The following is a 13,073-nucleotide window of genomic DNA, read 5'->3' on the forward strand; positions in this document are numbered from 1 at the left end:
TGCTGAGTCAAGGCGTCCTCAGCAATGCGGGTTCTGCATATCAGCTCAGAAAGGAGAGGAGAGGCCACAGTGGCCGGGGACTGGTCAGCCTGGCAATCTATCCTGAAAACAGACCTGGCAGAATGGCCTGAGCCTTAGAAGGGCTACGCTCTCCTTACACATCCACATTGCTTTGTTCTTAATGAAGTAATAAAAGTGAAACATTTGGCTCCAACATTTGGCTCAGAATTCCACAAACTGTTTAGGAGTTTTCCAAGGTTCTACTAGAATTAACAGAAATGTTCAGATGACAATCTGGAATTTATATTGTGATGCCTCCAATTTAGCATACACTCAGAATGCCTTATGTCTTCCCATTATTCTTTCATGAAAGACAATGTAGTATATGAAAAAGATTTCTGAAGTAGCACTGTTATTTAAAAATCAAAAATTAGACCAATTGACCAAGGATGCCCATGATATTTTATTAAGGCAAATTATAAGCTGGGTATGGTGGTTCAAATCTGGAATCCTAGCATTTGGTTGACTAAGGGGGATGACTGAGTTCAAGATTATTATAAGTGATTGTGTCTGCCAAAACTTATACACACATACAAAAACAACACACACACCAAACCTCAACAAATGAAATCCTCTATAATTTTCTTTAACTACAGATAAAAATGAAGAAAAGAATTAACATAGTAGTTTGAAGCCATCTGGTAACATAGGTTACCAGATATGGACACATTTCTTTTCTTTCTTTCTTTTTGGTGGGTCATGGGGCTTGAACTCAGCCTGGGCTGTCCTGAGCTCTTCAGCTCAAGGCTACTGCCTTACTCTTGAGCTAAGCCCCACTTCCCATTTTCTAGAGGTTAATTGGAGACAAGAGTCTCAGATCCTTTTGTGCGTGAGCTGGCTTTGAACCTTGATCCTCAGATCTCAGCCTCCTGAGTAGGCGTGAGCCACCAGGCCCGGCTATGGACACATTTCTAAACGTGGATAGTAACACAATATCTGATGGTTAATGTCTCCCACATACACAAAACACCTAAACAAAAGAGAACTCCATTGAGTTCTGTTGATTTAAGTTCAAATTCCTATCTTATACATTTACTTTTATTTTGTTCTGAATATAAAATAAGCTGAGTGCCAGTAATTCACACTTATAAGCTAAGACCTGAAGGATGAGGTTCAAAGCCAGCTCAGACAAAAAGTCTTCAAGATTCGATCTCTAATCAACCAGCAAAATGCTGGACAGGCTTTATGGCTCAAATGGTAGAGAGCTATCCATAAGAGCAAGCCAATGGAGAACATAAGACCCTGAGTTCAAGCCTTGGTGCACATGCATGAATGCATACTAAAGAAATTAGTGTGTATGAGCAAAAGCTCATTTAGTAAGTCCAGAATAATACTCTTTCTAAAACTGAATGAGTATAATGCAAGAAGAGCAATCTCAGGTTTATTTCACTTGCAAGTGAAACTGTAAAACTGTAATGAAATTTTAAGTTCGATAGTGCATTTTAAAAGTCCATGGTGTGTGGGTGCTTGGGTAGGGACAGAAGGGGGAAACTGAGGGAAAGTGAAGGAGAGGCGAACATTGCTCCCCAAAGAAATATACTCATTACCTGACTTATGAAATGGTAACCCCTCTGCACAACACCTCAATAGTAACAAAAATTCTATTTTATATATATATATGTATATATATATATATATATATATATATATATATATATATATGTTATTGTTGTCGGTGGTGATGCTGGGCCTGGACGTTGACCCTGAGCCCTTCAGCTCAAGGCCACCGCCCTACCCCTCGAACCACAGTGCCACTTCCCAAAATTCTATTTTTTTAAAAAAGTCCGTGATAGACACCAGGCACTGTGGCTCACACCTGTAATCCTGTCTGTCTGTTCAGGAGGCTGACATCTGACGACTGTGGTTCAAAGTCAGCACTGACAGGAAAGGCTATAAGACTCTCATCTCCAGTTAACCACAAAAAAACAAAAGTGGAGCTGTGGATTAAATGGCAGAGCCTCATACTAGCCTTCAACAAAAAGGCTCAGGGATAGAACCTGAGCCCTGAGTTCAAGTCTCAGGAATCTCTTGACTCTCACTCTCTCTCTCTCTCTCTCTCTCTCTCTCTCTCTCTGTCTCTGTCTCTCTCTCTCTCTCTCTCTCTCTCTCTCTCTCTCTCTCTCTCTCTCTCTCTCTCTCTCCCTCTTTCTCTCTCATTTCAGGAAAGATGTCCTTGGATTAAGCACATAGCTACTGCACGCTGTCTGTGCGCTTGCAAAGACCAACAGGGACCAAAATGACACTGAACAAGTTAATTAACAAAAAGGATGACTATAGTCCACCACAAAAGACTGCATAGAATCAATCTAAAAGCATTCTTGCTGGGTGCTGGTGGCTCACACCTGTAATTCTAGTGACTCAGGAGAGACCTGAGGATTGCAGTTCGAAGCCAGTCCAGGCAAGAAAGTCTATGAGATTTATATCTCCAAATAGCCACCAGGAAACTAGAAGTGGCACTATGGCTCCAAGTCATAGAGTGCTAGACTTGAGTGAAAAAGCTCAAGGTGGTGCCCAGGCCCTGAGTTCAAGCCCCACAATGGAAAGAAAAAACAAAACAAAACCCTAAAACAACAAAAAAAATGTTCTTCAGGGCTAACACCCTCCAGCAGTAGGGAACTCCAATGTGATAAGCAACAAGGACATGTTTCGAGAAGGGAAGCCAAGCTTTGCCACTAGGGTGTGTCCTGGACAGCTGTGTGACCTGCCTGCCTGTAGGATGCAGCAGCAGGACAGACAGGCGAACCCCAGACCCTCGGGAACCCTCACTGTACCAGTCCTGCGGTGGTGATGGATTCTACTGACTGCTGAGCCCCTGCAGGGGGCCCCGGCCGGGACTCACTCACTGCTGTGTGCCCATCAGTGTCCAGCTGCCTCCCAGAAGGAAGGATCTCACCTGGGCTTTGTCATGAGGCAGGGTTGCTGTGAGCCCCCCCACCCCCACTCACCCGTGCAGTTTCTCTGCTCTACTAGCATCTGCTTGAGCTCGCTGAACTCACTGGAACCTTCCGTGGACTCTTCCAGGGCATTCTCCTGTTCCTGCATGTCCAGGTCTGGCTGCTCTCCGCAGGGGTCTCCCAGCTCTGAGTCCTGAAAGCCATGTTCCTCTACTTGTCCCATCAGGGGCTCTGGTGTCTCCAAACTCTCTGAGCCTTCATCATTAGTCTGCACTTCTATCTTAATCACGATGCCATCATGTGCTGAGGAGGAGAATACAGAACACAGTCACGTCACCTGCCGAGGTGCCTGCAGCCCCAGAATTCACATCCCAACACTTCCTTTTGTAGAGACCCTGAAGAAATAGCTGATGGTGACTGGACAGAATTTTCTGGATATTTTGTAGCCTGAACTCCAATATGTAGTATAATCAAGTAAAAAAGATGCTGAATTTATTCTCCACAAGCTCCACAATTTCTTTTTCTTTTTCTTTTTCTTTTCTTGTTTGCTTTCGTGAACCCAGGCCCTGGGCTTTGTCCCTGAGCTTTCTTTGGCCAAGGCTAGCACTCTACTACTTGAGCCATAGCCTCTCTTTCAGCTTCTTTCATGCTTAACTGGAAAAAAGAATCTTACAAACTTTCTTGTCCAGCTGGCTTTAAACCCCTATCCTCAAATCTCAGCCTCCTGAGTAGCTGGGATTTCAGGTGTGACCTACCAGTGCCTGGCTCACAATTTCTTGTTCCCTTTCCCAGGTCAGGCAGACAAAGCCCACAGTGAGTCTGCTGGCTCACACATCATTGTATCCTTTGGCCCGTTCCCCGAGGAACCAGACAGACCAGAGGAAGACCTGGTTCACGCGCTGAATACATCTACATATATGCTGAGCATTTGGGATGTTTTGAGCTAAACAGCATCCTATTATACATACTGTCTTAAGGTTTGTGTGACTTATCTTGCTCACAGATGTGCAGGCATCTTCCCATGGAAGAGAGTCACCATGTCACATCACGGTATTATTATAACATATCCCCCCCCACAGAGCAATCATTTTCTTTGCCTTCTCTTTTCCTCATTCCCCACCTCACCGTTAGGTCCAGATCTGAGATCTGAGTATTCCCCTCTATGCTCATGTACTTATTCCTTTGTGTGTGTGTGTGTGTGTGTGTGATGGGGTTTGAACTTGGGGCCTGGGCACTGTCCCTGAGCTCTTCAGCTCAAGGCTACCACCCTACCCCTTGAACCACTGCACCACTTCTGGTTTTCTTGTGGTTAATTGGAGATAAGATTCTCACGGACTTCAGTGCCTGGGCTGGCTCTGAACCACCATCCTCAGATCTCAGCCTCCTGAGTAGCTAGGATAACAGGTGTGAGTCACCGCACCCAGCTCATGTACTTATTCCTGACAAACATATGCATTTTTAGGATTTTATTTTTTGGCCATTAATGGCAATTAAAATAATGTCACATGTATAGTCCTCCTCTAGGTTCAAATATCTTGTAGAAATTTCTTTAAACAGAGCTGGAGGCATGGCTCAAGTGGTAGAGTACTCCAGTACCATTAAATAAATAAACAACACATCCTTTAAATGATGCATATATACTACAGTGAGGATAGTATTATGCTTTACGCAATCATTCCCTAATACATAAACATTACAATAAACATCTTCTTAGATTCCTATCTACAAAGTGGTGGTTTAATTTTCATGAGATTTTCAGTAGTGAAAAGATTAAGTATTTAAATTGTGGTGGATGTTATCAGCCTGGTTTCCAGTAAGGCTGTGACAACTCATCTCTGCACACAGCTTGCAGAGCAGTGCTTCTCCAAGCCCTGCCAGTGACAGACATTCTGCTTTCAGTCAAACGTAGAGTGATAACTTGGTGATACTTTAATCACACTCCTCTGATAGGCTGGTTGACTATGACTTCTTTGTTAGTCCTTAGATTTGATTTCCTGTAACTGCACATGACTATGTCCTGACTCAATTCCAATTAGGCTGTTTTATCAATTTTTCCCCTCTGAGACCAGGACTCAAACTTGGTGTCTGATGCTTTCACTTGCTGGCTGGCATTCTACCACCTGAGCCATGGCTTCTGTCTTATTATCAGTCTGTAAAAATTTGATTCTTATTAAAGCTTATCAAGCTCAAGGCCTATGAAATCAAGTCAGAGTACTATTTTTATTTTGGTCAGCTTGAACTCTGGGCCTGGGTGCTATCCCTGAGTTCTTCAGCTCAAGGCTAATGCTCCACTACTTTGCGCCACTTCTAGTTTTCTGGTGGTTCATTGGAGATAACAGTCTATGGACTTTCGTGCCCAGAGTGGCTTTGAACCACGATCCTCAGATCTCAGTTTCCTGAGTAGCTAGTATTAGAGGCATGAGGTCTCTCAGTACTAGGAGCTGTGTCTGGCTCCCAGTACTGTCTTTACATTGTCAAAAGCACATCCCTGGGGCCAGGAGTTTGGCAAGAAGAAGAAGGAGAAGGAGGAGGAGGAGGAGGAGGAGGAGGAGGAGGAGGAGGAGGAGGAGGAGGAGGAGGAGGAGGAGGAGGAGAAAGTAAAGGCCTTTGGATAGACTCTAAAAGATCGATGAACCAATCTGGGCCAAAGAAGACCTTAGCTGAGATGGAAAATCCATGACCCGTGAAAAGAAAGGATGCGCTTTTTGTTTTGTTTTTCTTTTTCCTGTCCTGGGCTTGGGCTCAGGGCCTGGGCATTGCCCTTGAGTTTTTTCAAGGCAAGAGCTCTACCACTTGAGGCATAGCACCACTTCTGGCTTTTTTCTATGTATGTGGTACCAAGGAATCAAACCCTGGTCTTTGTGCATGCTAAGCAAGCACTCTACCACTAGGCCAAACTCCTGGCCCCCCCTCTCTTCTTATTTAGACCTTCATAGGCCTTCAAAACTCCTGAAATTTATTTTTGCTTTGTATATGGTATGAGGTGGGAATTCACCTCATTTTCTTACACAGACCCGTATCAAGACAAACCCCTTTATAAATAGAAAACCATTGGTTTTTTAGTTAAGGATATAAGTGTGTAATGTATTAACATCCATCCATTCATTCACTATTAACAGATATTTACTAAGCACCAGCTATGTGCCACTCAGTGTTTTCATAGTTTAGGGATTTATCAGTGAACAAAATGTGTAAGGCAACAAACACAACAATAAATCACATTGTATGTCAGAAGGTGCTCAGTGCTGGGGTGGAGAGAAGAGGAACCAGGAAATGAAGGAAGCAGACATAGCCCTGCTGTGTAAGGCCTCCTGCTCCTCTGCCCTGTGTACTATTTCTCAATCGAATGTGGATCACATCACTGAGACTTTGCAGCTCAGTAAGCTGAAAGTCATGCTCTATGACCTGAAGCAGATTCTTCCTGATGCTTGTCAACTCTTTCCTTCGCCTTGCACAGCTCTCATGGTCCCACAGCCTTCAGGCAGACCTGAACCACTAGCCTTCAGAATTAGGAGTTGCCCACCCACTCTCAGATACCTGTATTTGATTCATTAGCTTAAAAAAAGGAGGATGGGGATGGGAGCCAGGAGTTTGGCCTAGCCTAGCAAGCATGAAGACTGGAGTTTGATTCCTCAGTATCACATACACAGAAAAAGATGGAAGTGGTGCTGTGGCTCAGTGGTAGAATGCTAATTTTGAAAAAAACAAAAAAAAAAAAACCAAAACCCAAGCATAGCCAGGTGTGGTGGCTCAGGCCTGTACTGCTAGCTACTCAGGAGGCTGAGATCTGAGGATGGAGGCTCAAAGCCAGCCTGGGCACTAAAGAACCTGAGACTCTTATCTTCAAGTAATCACTAGAAAATGGGAAGTGGGGCTGTGGCTCCAGGGGTAGGGTGATAGCCTTGAGTTAAAACTCTCAGGGCCAGTGCCCAGGCCCAGGACTGTTTTGGTTTTTTTTTTTTTTTTTAAAAGGTGGCTCATACTTATGATCCTGGCTTCACAGTAGGCTAAGATCTGAGGACTGAAGTTCAAAGTCAGCTCAGGCAAGAAAGTCTGTGAGATGGCCAATTAACTAGTCAAAAGCCAGAAGTGGAACTGTGGCTAAGTAGTAGAGTGCAATCCCTGAGTAGAAAAGGCTAAGGGACAGTGCCCAGGCTCTGAGTTCAGGCCCTAGGACTGGCAAAGAAAAGCTATCCACATTTACATGGTTGGCTTCCTCCAGCTGGAGCTCAAAGCTAACACCTTTGCCCTGACTACTCTTTGTAAGTGTGTGAGCAGAGAGCTTGGGTGACAGTATTTGTGTGCTGGTGAGACTGGCTGCCCCCATGAGCTAGTAGTAATGCTGATCCTGAAAAGTAGATTAGAGAAAGTCAGTTAACACAAAGCCTTGACCTTGGCCCCTCCCCTTGCTTCTTCCCTTGCTCTGTGATTTTTCCCACTCTCCCTGCCATGATCAGCCAACTGCCATGCTAAGATGTAGCCAGAAGGTCCTCAGAGGAGCCAGCAGAAGCTAATGCCATACTTGGGGATCTCCAAGGCTGTGACCTAACTGAACGTATTTTCTGTATAAAGTACCATATTTCAACGACATATAACTACCTTGTCCCTTTTTCCTAATCTCAGGGGGAAAAAAGCAAGGTCCCTATGGCTCCATTAACTTAAATCTCCTGCTTGATTCTTTGGCCTTGCCATGCTTCCCTTTGGAAACCTCACGCCCTCTCCACAAACACGACTTCCCTGAGATCACAAACTCCTCAACTTACCTACTTACCCACGTCCTAAAATAACTTATTAAAATTATGTCCCCTTCGCAGCTTTTTCAATAAACATACAAAATGGACCAGTTATTGCAAAATATATAATTTCTGGAGCATTATAAATATTGATATTTTGAAATAAATTCTTCCCTCATCCCTAATGTCACCAATGGAATCTTAAACTATTTTAAACCCACAATTACTCACTTCAAAACCACATAAACAAGTCCTCCTTTGAAAGCTGGAATTTCTCTATCATTCCTGTTCACCTTGAACTTCTGTTTCCATTCCTACTTTGCCCAGGGAATTTGTCCTAATAGAACATATTTTTATGCTTACATGCTCTTGACTAATCACCTCATCTGCCACAAAAATGTGCATGTAAAATTGAGAGTTCAACGTTGCTTTCATTTCTAATAACCACGACGCTCTACATGTTAATTTTTTCCAGCTGAAGTTATCCTTAGTGATTATGACTACAGAATGAGAATTACCCAAGGTGAAAAACAAAAAAGTTTTAGAAATGTTCCCTCATAACGCTGAATAGGATTTCCCCCTAACTTTGTTCACTCATCTGAGGATGAACACATAACCGTGTACAATAGGAGTTCAGGATCAATTCTATTCTATTCTTCATTTGTACCAATGCGAGCCTTGGAGAAGCTTGGTCACACGAACAGGTAGATGGCAGGAGCTGGAAGGAGCTCTATTACACAACTGTCAGTTGATTCTTTGAAGCTACTCTGAATTATATGCAACAGAAATTAAATTGTTCTTAAGAGTCTATTAACTGATAATTAGGATCTCTTTCAGTGTTGTTAAAAGCAAACTTTTGCAAACAACTTAATAGATACTGCCATCCAGGCCCCAGAGCAAGGCCCTAACATCTGGATTGGCTGTGTGGAGGCAACCAGGAAACCTCCTGAAGGTTCCAGGGAGGGCCTGGTGGGGCAGAAGGTGCCTTCTGTAAACAGAGGAGAAAGAGAAGATAAGGACCTGCGTTTCAGGGACCACATGTGTTGGATGTTCTTGGCTGATGAGAACAGAAGAGCCTTGAAATGGAAGCCACAAAGCTATTACCTCCTATTCCTCTAAGAGTCTCCTGTGCCCCAGGCCCTAAGGGCTGAGCTTCAAGTCCAATGCTGGCTACCACCTGCCCTACTCCGAGGCCACTCCGTTGCTTTGACCCTCCAAGTGTCTCACCCAGCTCTCAGCAGAAGGGCTCTATTCTAGGGCATGTGCTCCCCTTTCCACACCCCTCCACTGGGGACAGGCCACCAAAAGGCCACCCACCCCAAACAACATGTTCTCTCCCCTCCCCACAAGCCTCCTCTCCCATCCACTTGTATGGTATGTCGCGGTGCTGGGGATTGGCCAGGCATGCCCTCTACCACCCAGCTAGATCCCAGCCCAGCAAACAACTTCTGAAAGGGTACTGACACGAGGACTAGGTGGCGCACGTCAGTAATCCTAGCTATTCAGCAGGCTGAGATCCAGGATGGTGGCTTGAAGTCAGCCTACGCAGGACAGTCTGGGAGACTCTTATCTCCAATAAAGCACCAAAAAAAACAGAAGTGGAGCTGTGGCTCAAGTGGTATAGCACCAGAGACAGCACTCAGGCCGAGATCCAGGTCCAGGATCAACACACACACACACACACACACACACACACACACACACACACACACACACACACACACACACTACTGTATGAACAACTACATTGTGTTTATAAACATTTACAATTAAAAACATATTGGGGCCGGGAGTTCGGCCTAGTGGTAGAGTGCTTGCCTAGCATGCACAAAGACCCAGGTTCTATTCGCTGGAAATCGTTCTGAGGCTCAAATGGTAGAGTACTAGCCTTGAGAAAGCCCAAGGACAGTACCCAGGCCGTGACCAGGACTGGCCAAAAAAAAAAAAAAAAGCCAGATATACATATTGTGGGAATATATTTGAATAAGTATTCTCACATGTAAAAGGGGAGGGGTATAATTTTTTATATTTGTGCCAGTCCTGGGGCTTGAATTCAGGGTCTGAACACTGTCCTTGGCCTTTTTCCTTAAAGCTAGCACTCTGCCACTTGAGCCACAGCACCACTTCTGGATTTTTCTATGTATGTGGTACTGAGGAATCGAACTCGGGTCTTTGTGCATGCTAGGCAAGCACTCTACCACTAGGCCAAACTCCTGGCCCATGGTCTTAACTTATTTTTAAGACAGCATTTTTCTATATATCCTACACTGGCCTTAACTCAGAATTCTCTTGCTTTAGTTTACCAAGTGCTAGGTTTACAGGCATATACTGCTATGCCCTGCAAGAGAAATAAATGCAATGAGGAGAACTTAAAGGGGCAAATACCTAACTTTATGCATCTCACCCCAAACATAAAGAATGAAATCACACTAGCACTAAACTAGAAAAAAGCCCAGGCCCATGAAGATGTCCACTGAGCCAAGGAACAAGCTATCCCCAGACCTCTGGGAACTCAGATATTCTTTCTGGAGAATGTGTGATTATTCACACCAATCATTCAATGCACCCAGTCTACACCAACTATAATTTTTGGCTGAAAATTATTTTAAAAAGGCTTTTGTAGCTTATTTTGGCCACAAGAAATTCACTTAATTTGTCCCTGATTTTAAATCTCTGTAATCAAACTTGTTCATATGAATTATTGTGAAATGGGAAGAATCATGCAAATCAATTTTAGATGTTTTGTGGGCTGAATTTAATAGTAAATGGAGTTGACATAAAGCTATATTTGGAGATTAGTTAAAACAAAAACCTTTAGAAGTTTTCTTTTTGTTCTCTCAAGGTAAAAGGGTATCGCAGGTTTTCAAGGAGCTCAAAGGCTCCAGGCCTGTGATTACAATGTTTACTGAATAAAACACCCTGATTAAGTATTTTGTCCTAGATATAAAACATAGACTCCATAAAGAAAATGACTGATGGACCAGACGCAGTGGCTTATGCCTCTAATCCTAGCTACTCAGGAGGCTGAGATCTGAGGATCAAGGTTCAAAGGCAGCCCAGGCACTAAAGACTATAAGACTCTTATCTCCAATCAACCACTAGAAAATGGGAACTGGGGCTGTGGCTCAAGGTGTAGGGCATTAGCCTTGAGCTCAAGAGCTCAGGGACAGCGCCCAAGCCCAGAGTTCAAGTTCCAGGACCCACCAAAAAAAAAAAAAAAAAAAAAAGACTGATGGACTTGAATATACTGATGAATTTGAACACATAAAAGCTTAAAACTTCTATACTATATACATGTAGATATATTTTACATAAAACAATCCCCAAACCAGGAAATAATTACATAGCTATGACAGATATGAGCTAGTATCCTTGATGTTTGCAAATACTTTCAGATCCATAATAAAAAGAAACAACTCAAAAAAGAACAAATAAAAGGTAATTCACAGAATCAGACGTAGTAATCAATTTTAAAAAGTATCAGTGTTTTTTTTCACCCTCTGGTCAAAGAAAGGCATGAGGCCAGGCACCGTGGTTCAAGCTAAAATCCTAGTCACTTGGAAAGCAGAAGGGAGGGATCAAGCGCTTAGGCCAATCCCAACAACAACCCACAAGAGCCCTTCTCAGCCAGTGGCTGGGCAAGGTGCTTGTCAGCCCAGCTACGCAGGTGGCTGAGATCGCGAGGCCTGTGCTTCCAGAGCAGCCCGGCAAGAAAAGACAGAATGTTCACAAGACTGCATCTCAATAGAGAAAGCAAGTGTGCATGTGGCCTGCACACTGGCCATCCCAGTTCCAGGCCAGGTGGGGCAAAAATGAGACTCTCCTCTCAAAACGACCAAAGAGTGTGCTGGACGCAGGCTGAAGCGGTGGAGCAAAGAGCAAAGACAAAGCCCTGAGAACTGCCAAAGGGGAGAAGAGCCATGAAACTACCGTTTATACCCATTACTTCAGCAAAGAAGATAAAACTAACAGGATCTACTATTGGCACAGGTGTGGGAACAAGAATTCTACTTAGAAGGACTATGAACTGGCACAAATGTTTCAAAGGCATTTGCCAATATCTATTTAATGTTTAAGTGACCCAGAAAATCCATTTCTAAAAAAGATTCAGACAAGCCTACAGAGTCTATTTATAAGGTTCTCAATGGATTCACAGAACCCTGTGAACACTGAAAGGCCCGTCAGTTGGGGTATATTTAAGTAAGATAAAATCAATAGTTAAGGGGGTGGGGGGAGGGAAATGGGGACCAAAACATGAGAAAAGGTATCAATGTTTGTGAAGTAATGCACCTTCTGTCTGGTGAATATAATGTAACCCTTCTATTAATTACAATAAAAATATATGAAAAAAAAATCAATAGTTAAAATACTGAAATCTACTACCAAGAACAACATAAATTTATATATTCAGACATGTAGATGTCAAATACATTATTGAAAAATGTTGCTTTTTTACTTTTATATTGCTTGAGTTTCTTTTACGAGTATTATTTATGTATTACTTAGCTCCTAAAGGATGTATATGCACAAACACATTTGTGCTCTTCCAAATGTGTGCATACAATATTGGAAGGCATAGACTGCTAAGAATTTTCAAAATTAAAAACCACTGTTGTCGGGGCCAGGAGTTTGGCCTAGTGGTTAAAGTGCTTGCCTAGCGTGCATGAAGACCCGGGTTCGATTCCTCAGTACCACATACATAGAAAAAAGCCAGAAGTGGTCTGAGGCTCAAGTGGAAGAGCTCTAGCCTTGAGAAAGTCCAAGGACAGTGCTCAGGCCCTGAGCTCAAGCCCAAAACTGGCAAAAAAAAAAAACCAAACAAACAAAAAAAACCCACTGTTGTCACACTACCCATCTGTATCAGCCAAAGCAAAGCTATAATGAAGCTAGGCGCCAGTGACTCATGCCTGTAATTGTAGCTGCTCAGGAGGCTGGGATCTGAGGATCTTGGTTCAAAGCCAGCCCGGTCATGAAAGTCCATGAAATACTTATCTCCAATGAACTCCCAGAAAACCAGAAGTAGTGCTGTGGCTCAAAGAGGTAGAGTGATAGCCTTGAACTGAAGAGCTCAGGCCCAGAGTTCAAGGCCCACGACTAACAAAAAAAAAAAAAAAAAAAAAGAGAATGACTGACTGGTTGACACTGGCTCGTCAGCCTTCTCTCACCACACTTTCTGGGAGGTCTTAAAACTTACTATGTGATTTTAGAAGAAACACACAAAGACCCTCACCAAACTTTAAAAGTTATACATGTAGGGGCTGGGAGGTTGGCCTAGTGGTTAAAGTGCTTGCCTAGCATGCATGAAGACCCGGGTTCAATTCCTCGGTACCACATAGAGAAAAAAACCAGAAGTGGTGCTGAGGCTCAAGTGGTAGAGCTCTAGCCT

The 13,073-nt window shown here is 43.4% G+C and overlaps 1 protein-coding gene across 1 annotated transcript in view; it reads right to left on the reverse strand.

Moving 5' to 3' along the window:
- Positions 1 to 13,073, reverse strand: part of Znf777 (zinc finger protein 777) — a 34,971-nt gene that overhangs the window by 3,192 nt on the left and 18,706 nt on the right. Inside the window, exon 5 of the mRNA XM_090333488.1 lies at positions 3,006 to 3,257. Coding sequence (XP_090189614.1) covers positions 3,006 to 3,257 — 252 coding nt within the window. The remainder of the gene's footprint in view (positions 1 to 3,005; positions 3,258 to 13,073) is intronic.

Source organism: Megascapheus bottae, chromosome 5 (genome assembly GCF_031878675.1).
Source record: "Megascapheus bottae isolate mThoBot1 chromosome 5, mThoBot2.hap1, whole genome shotgun sequence".
Classification (NCBI taxonomy): Eukaryota; Metazoa; Chordata; class Mammalia; order Rodentia; family Geomyidae; genus Megascapheus; species Megascapheus bottae.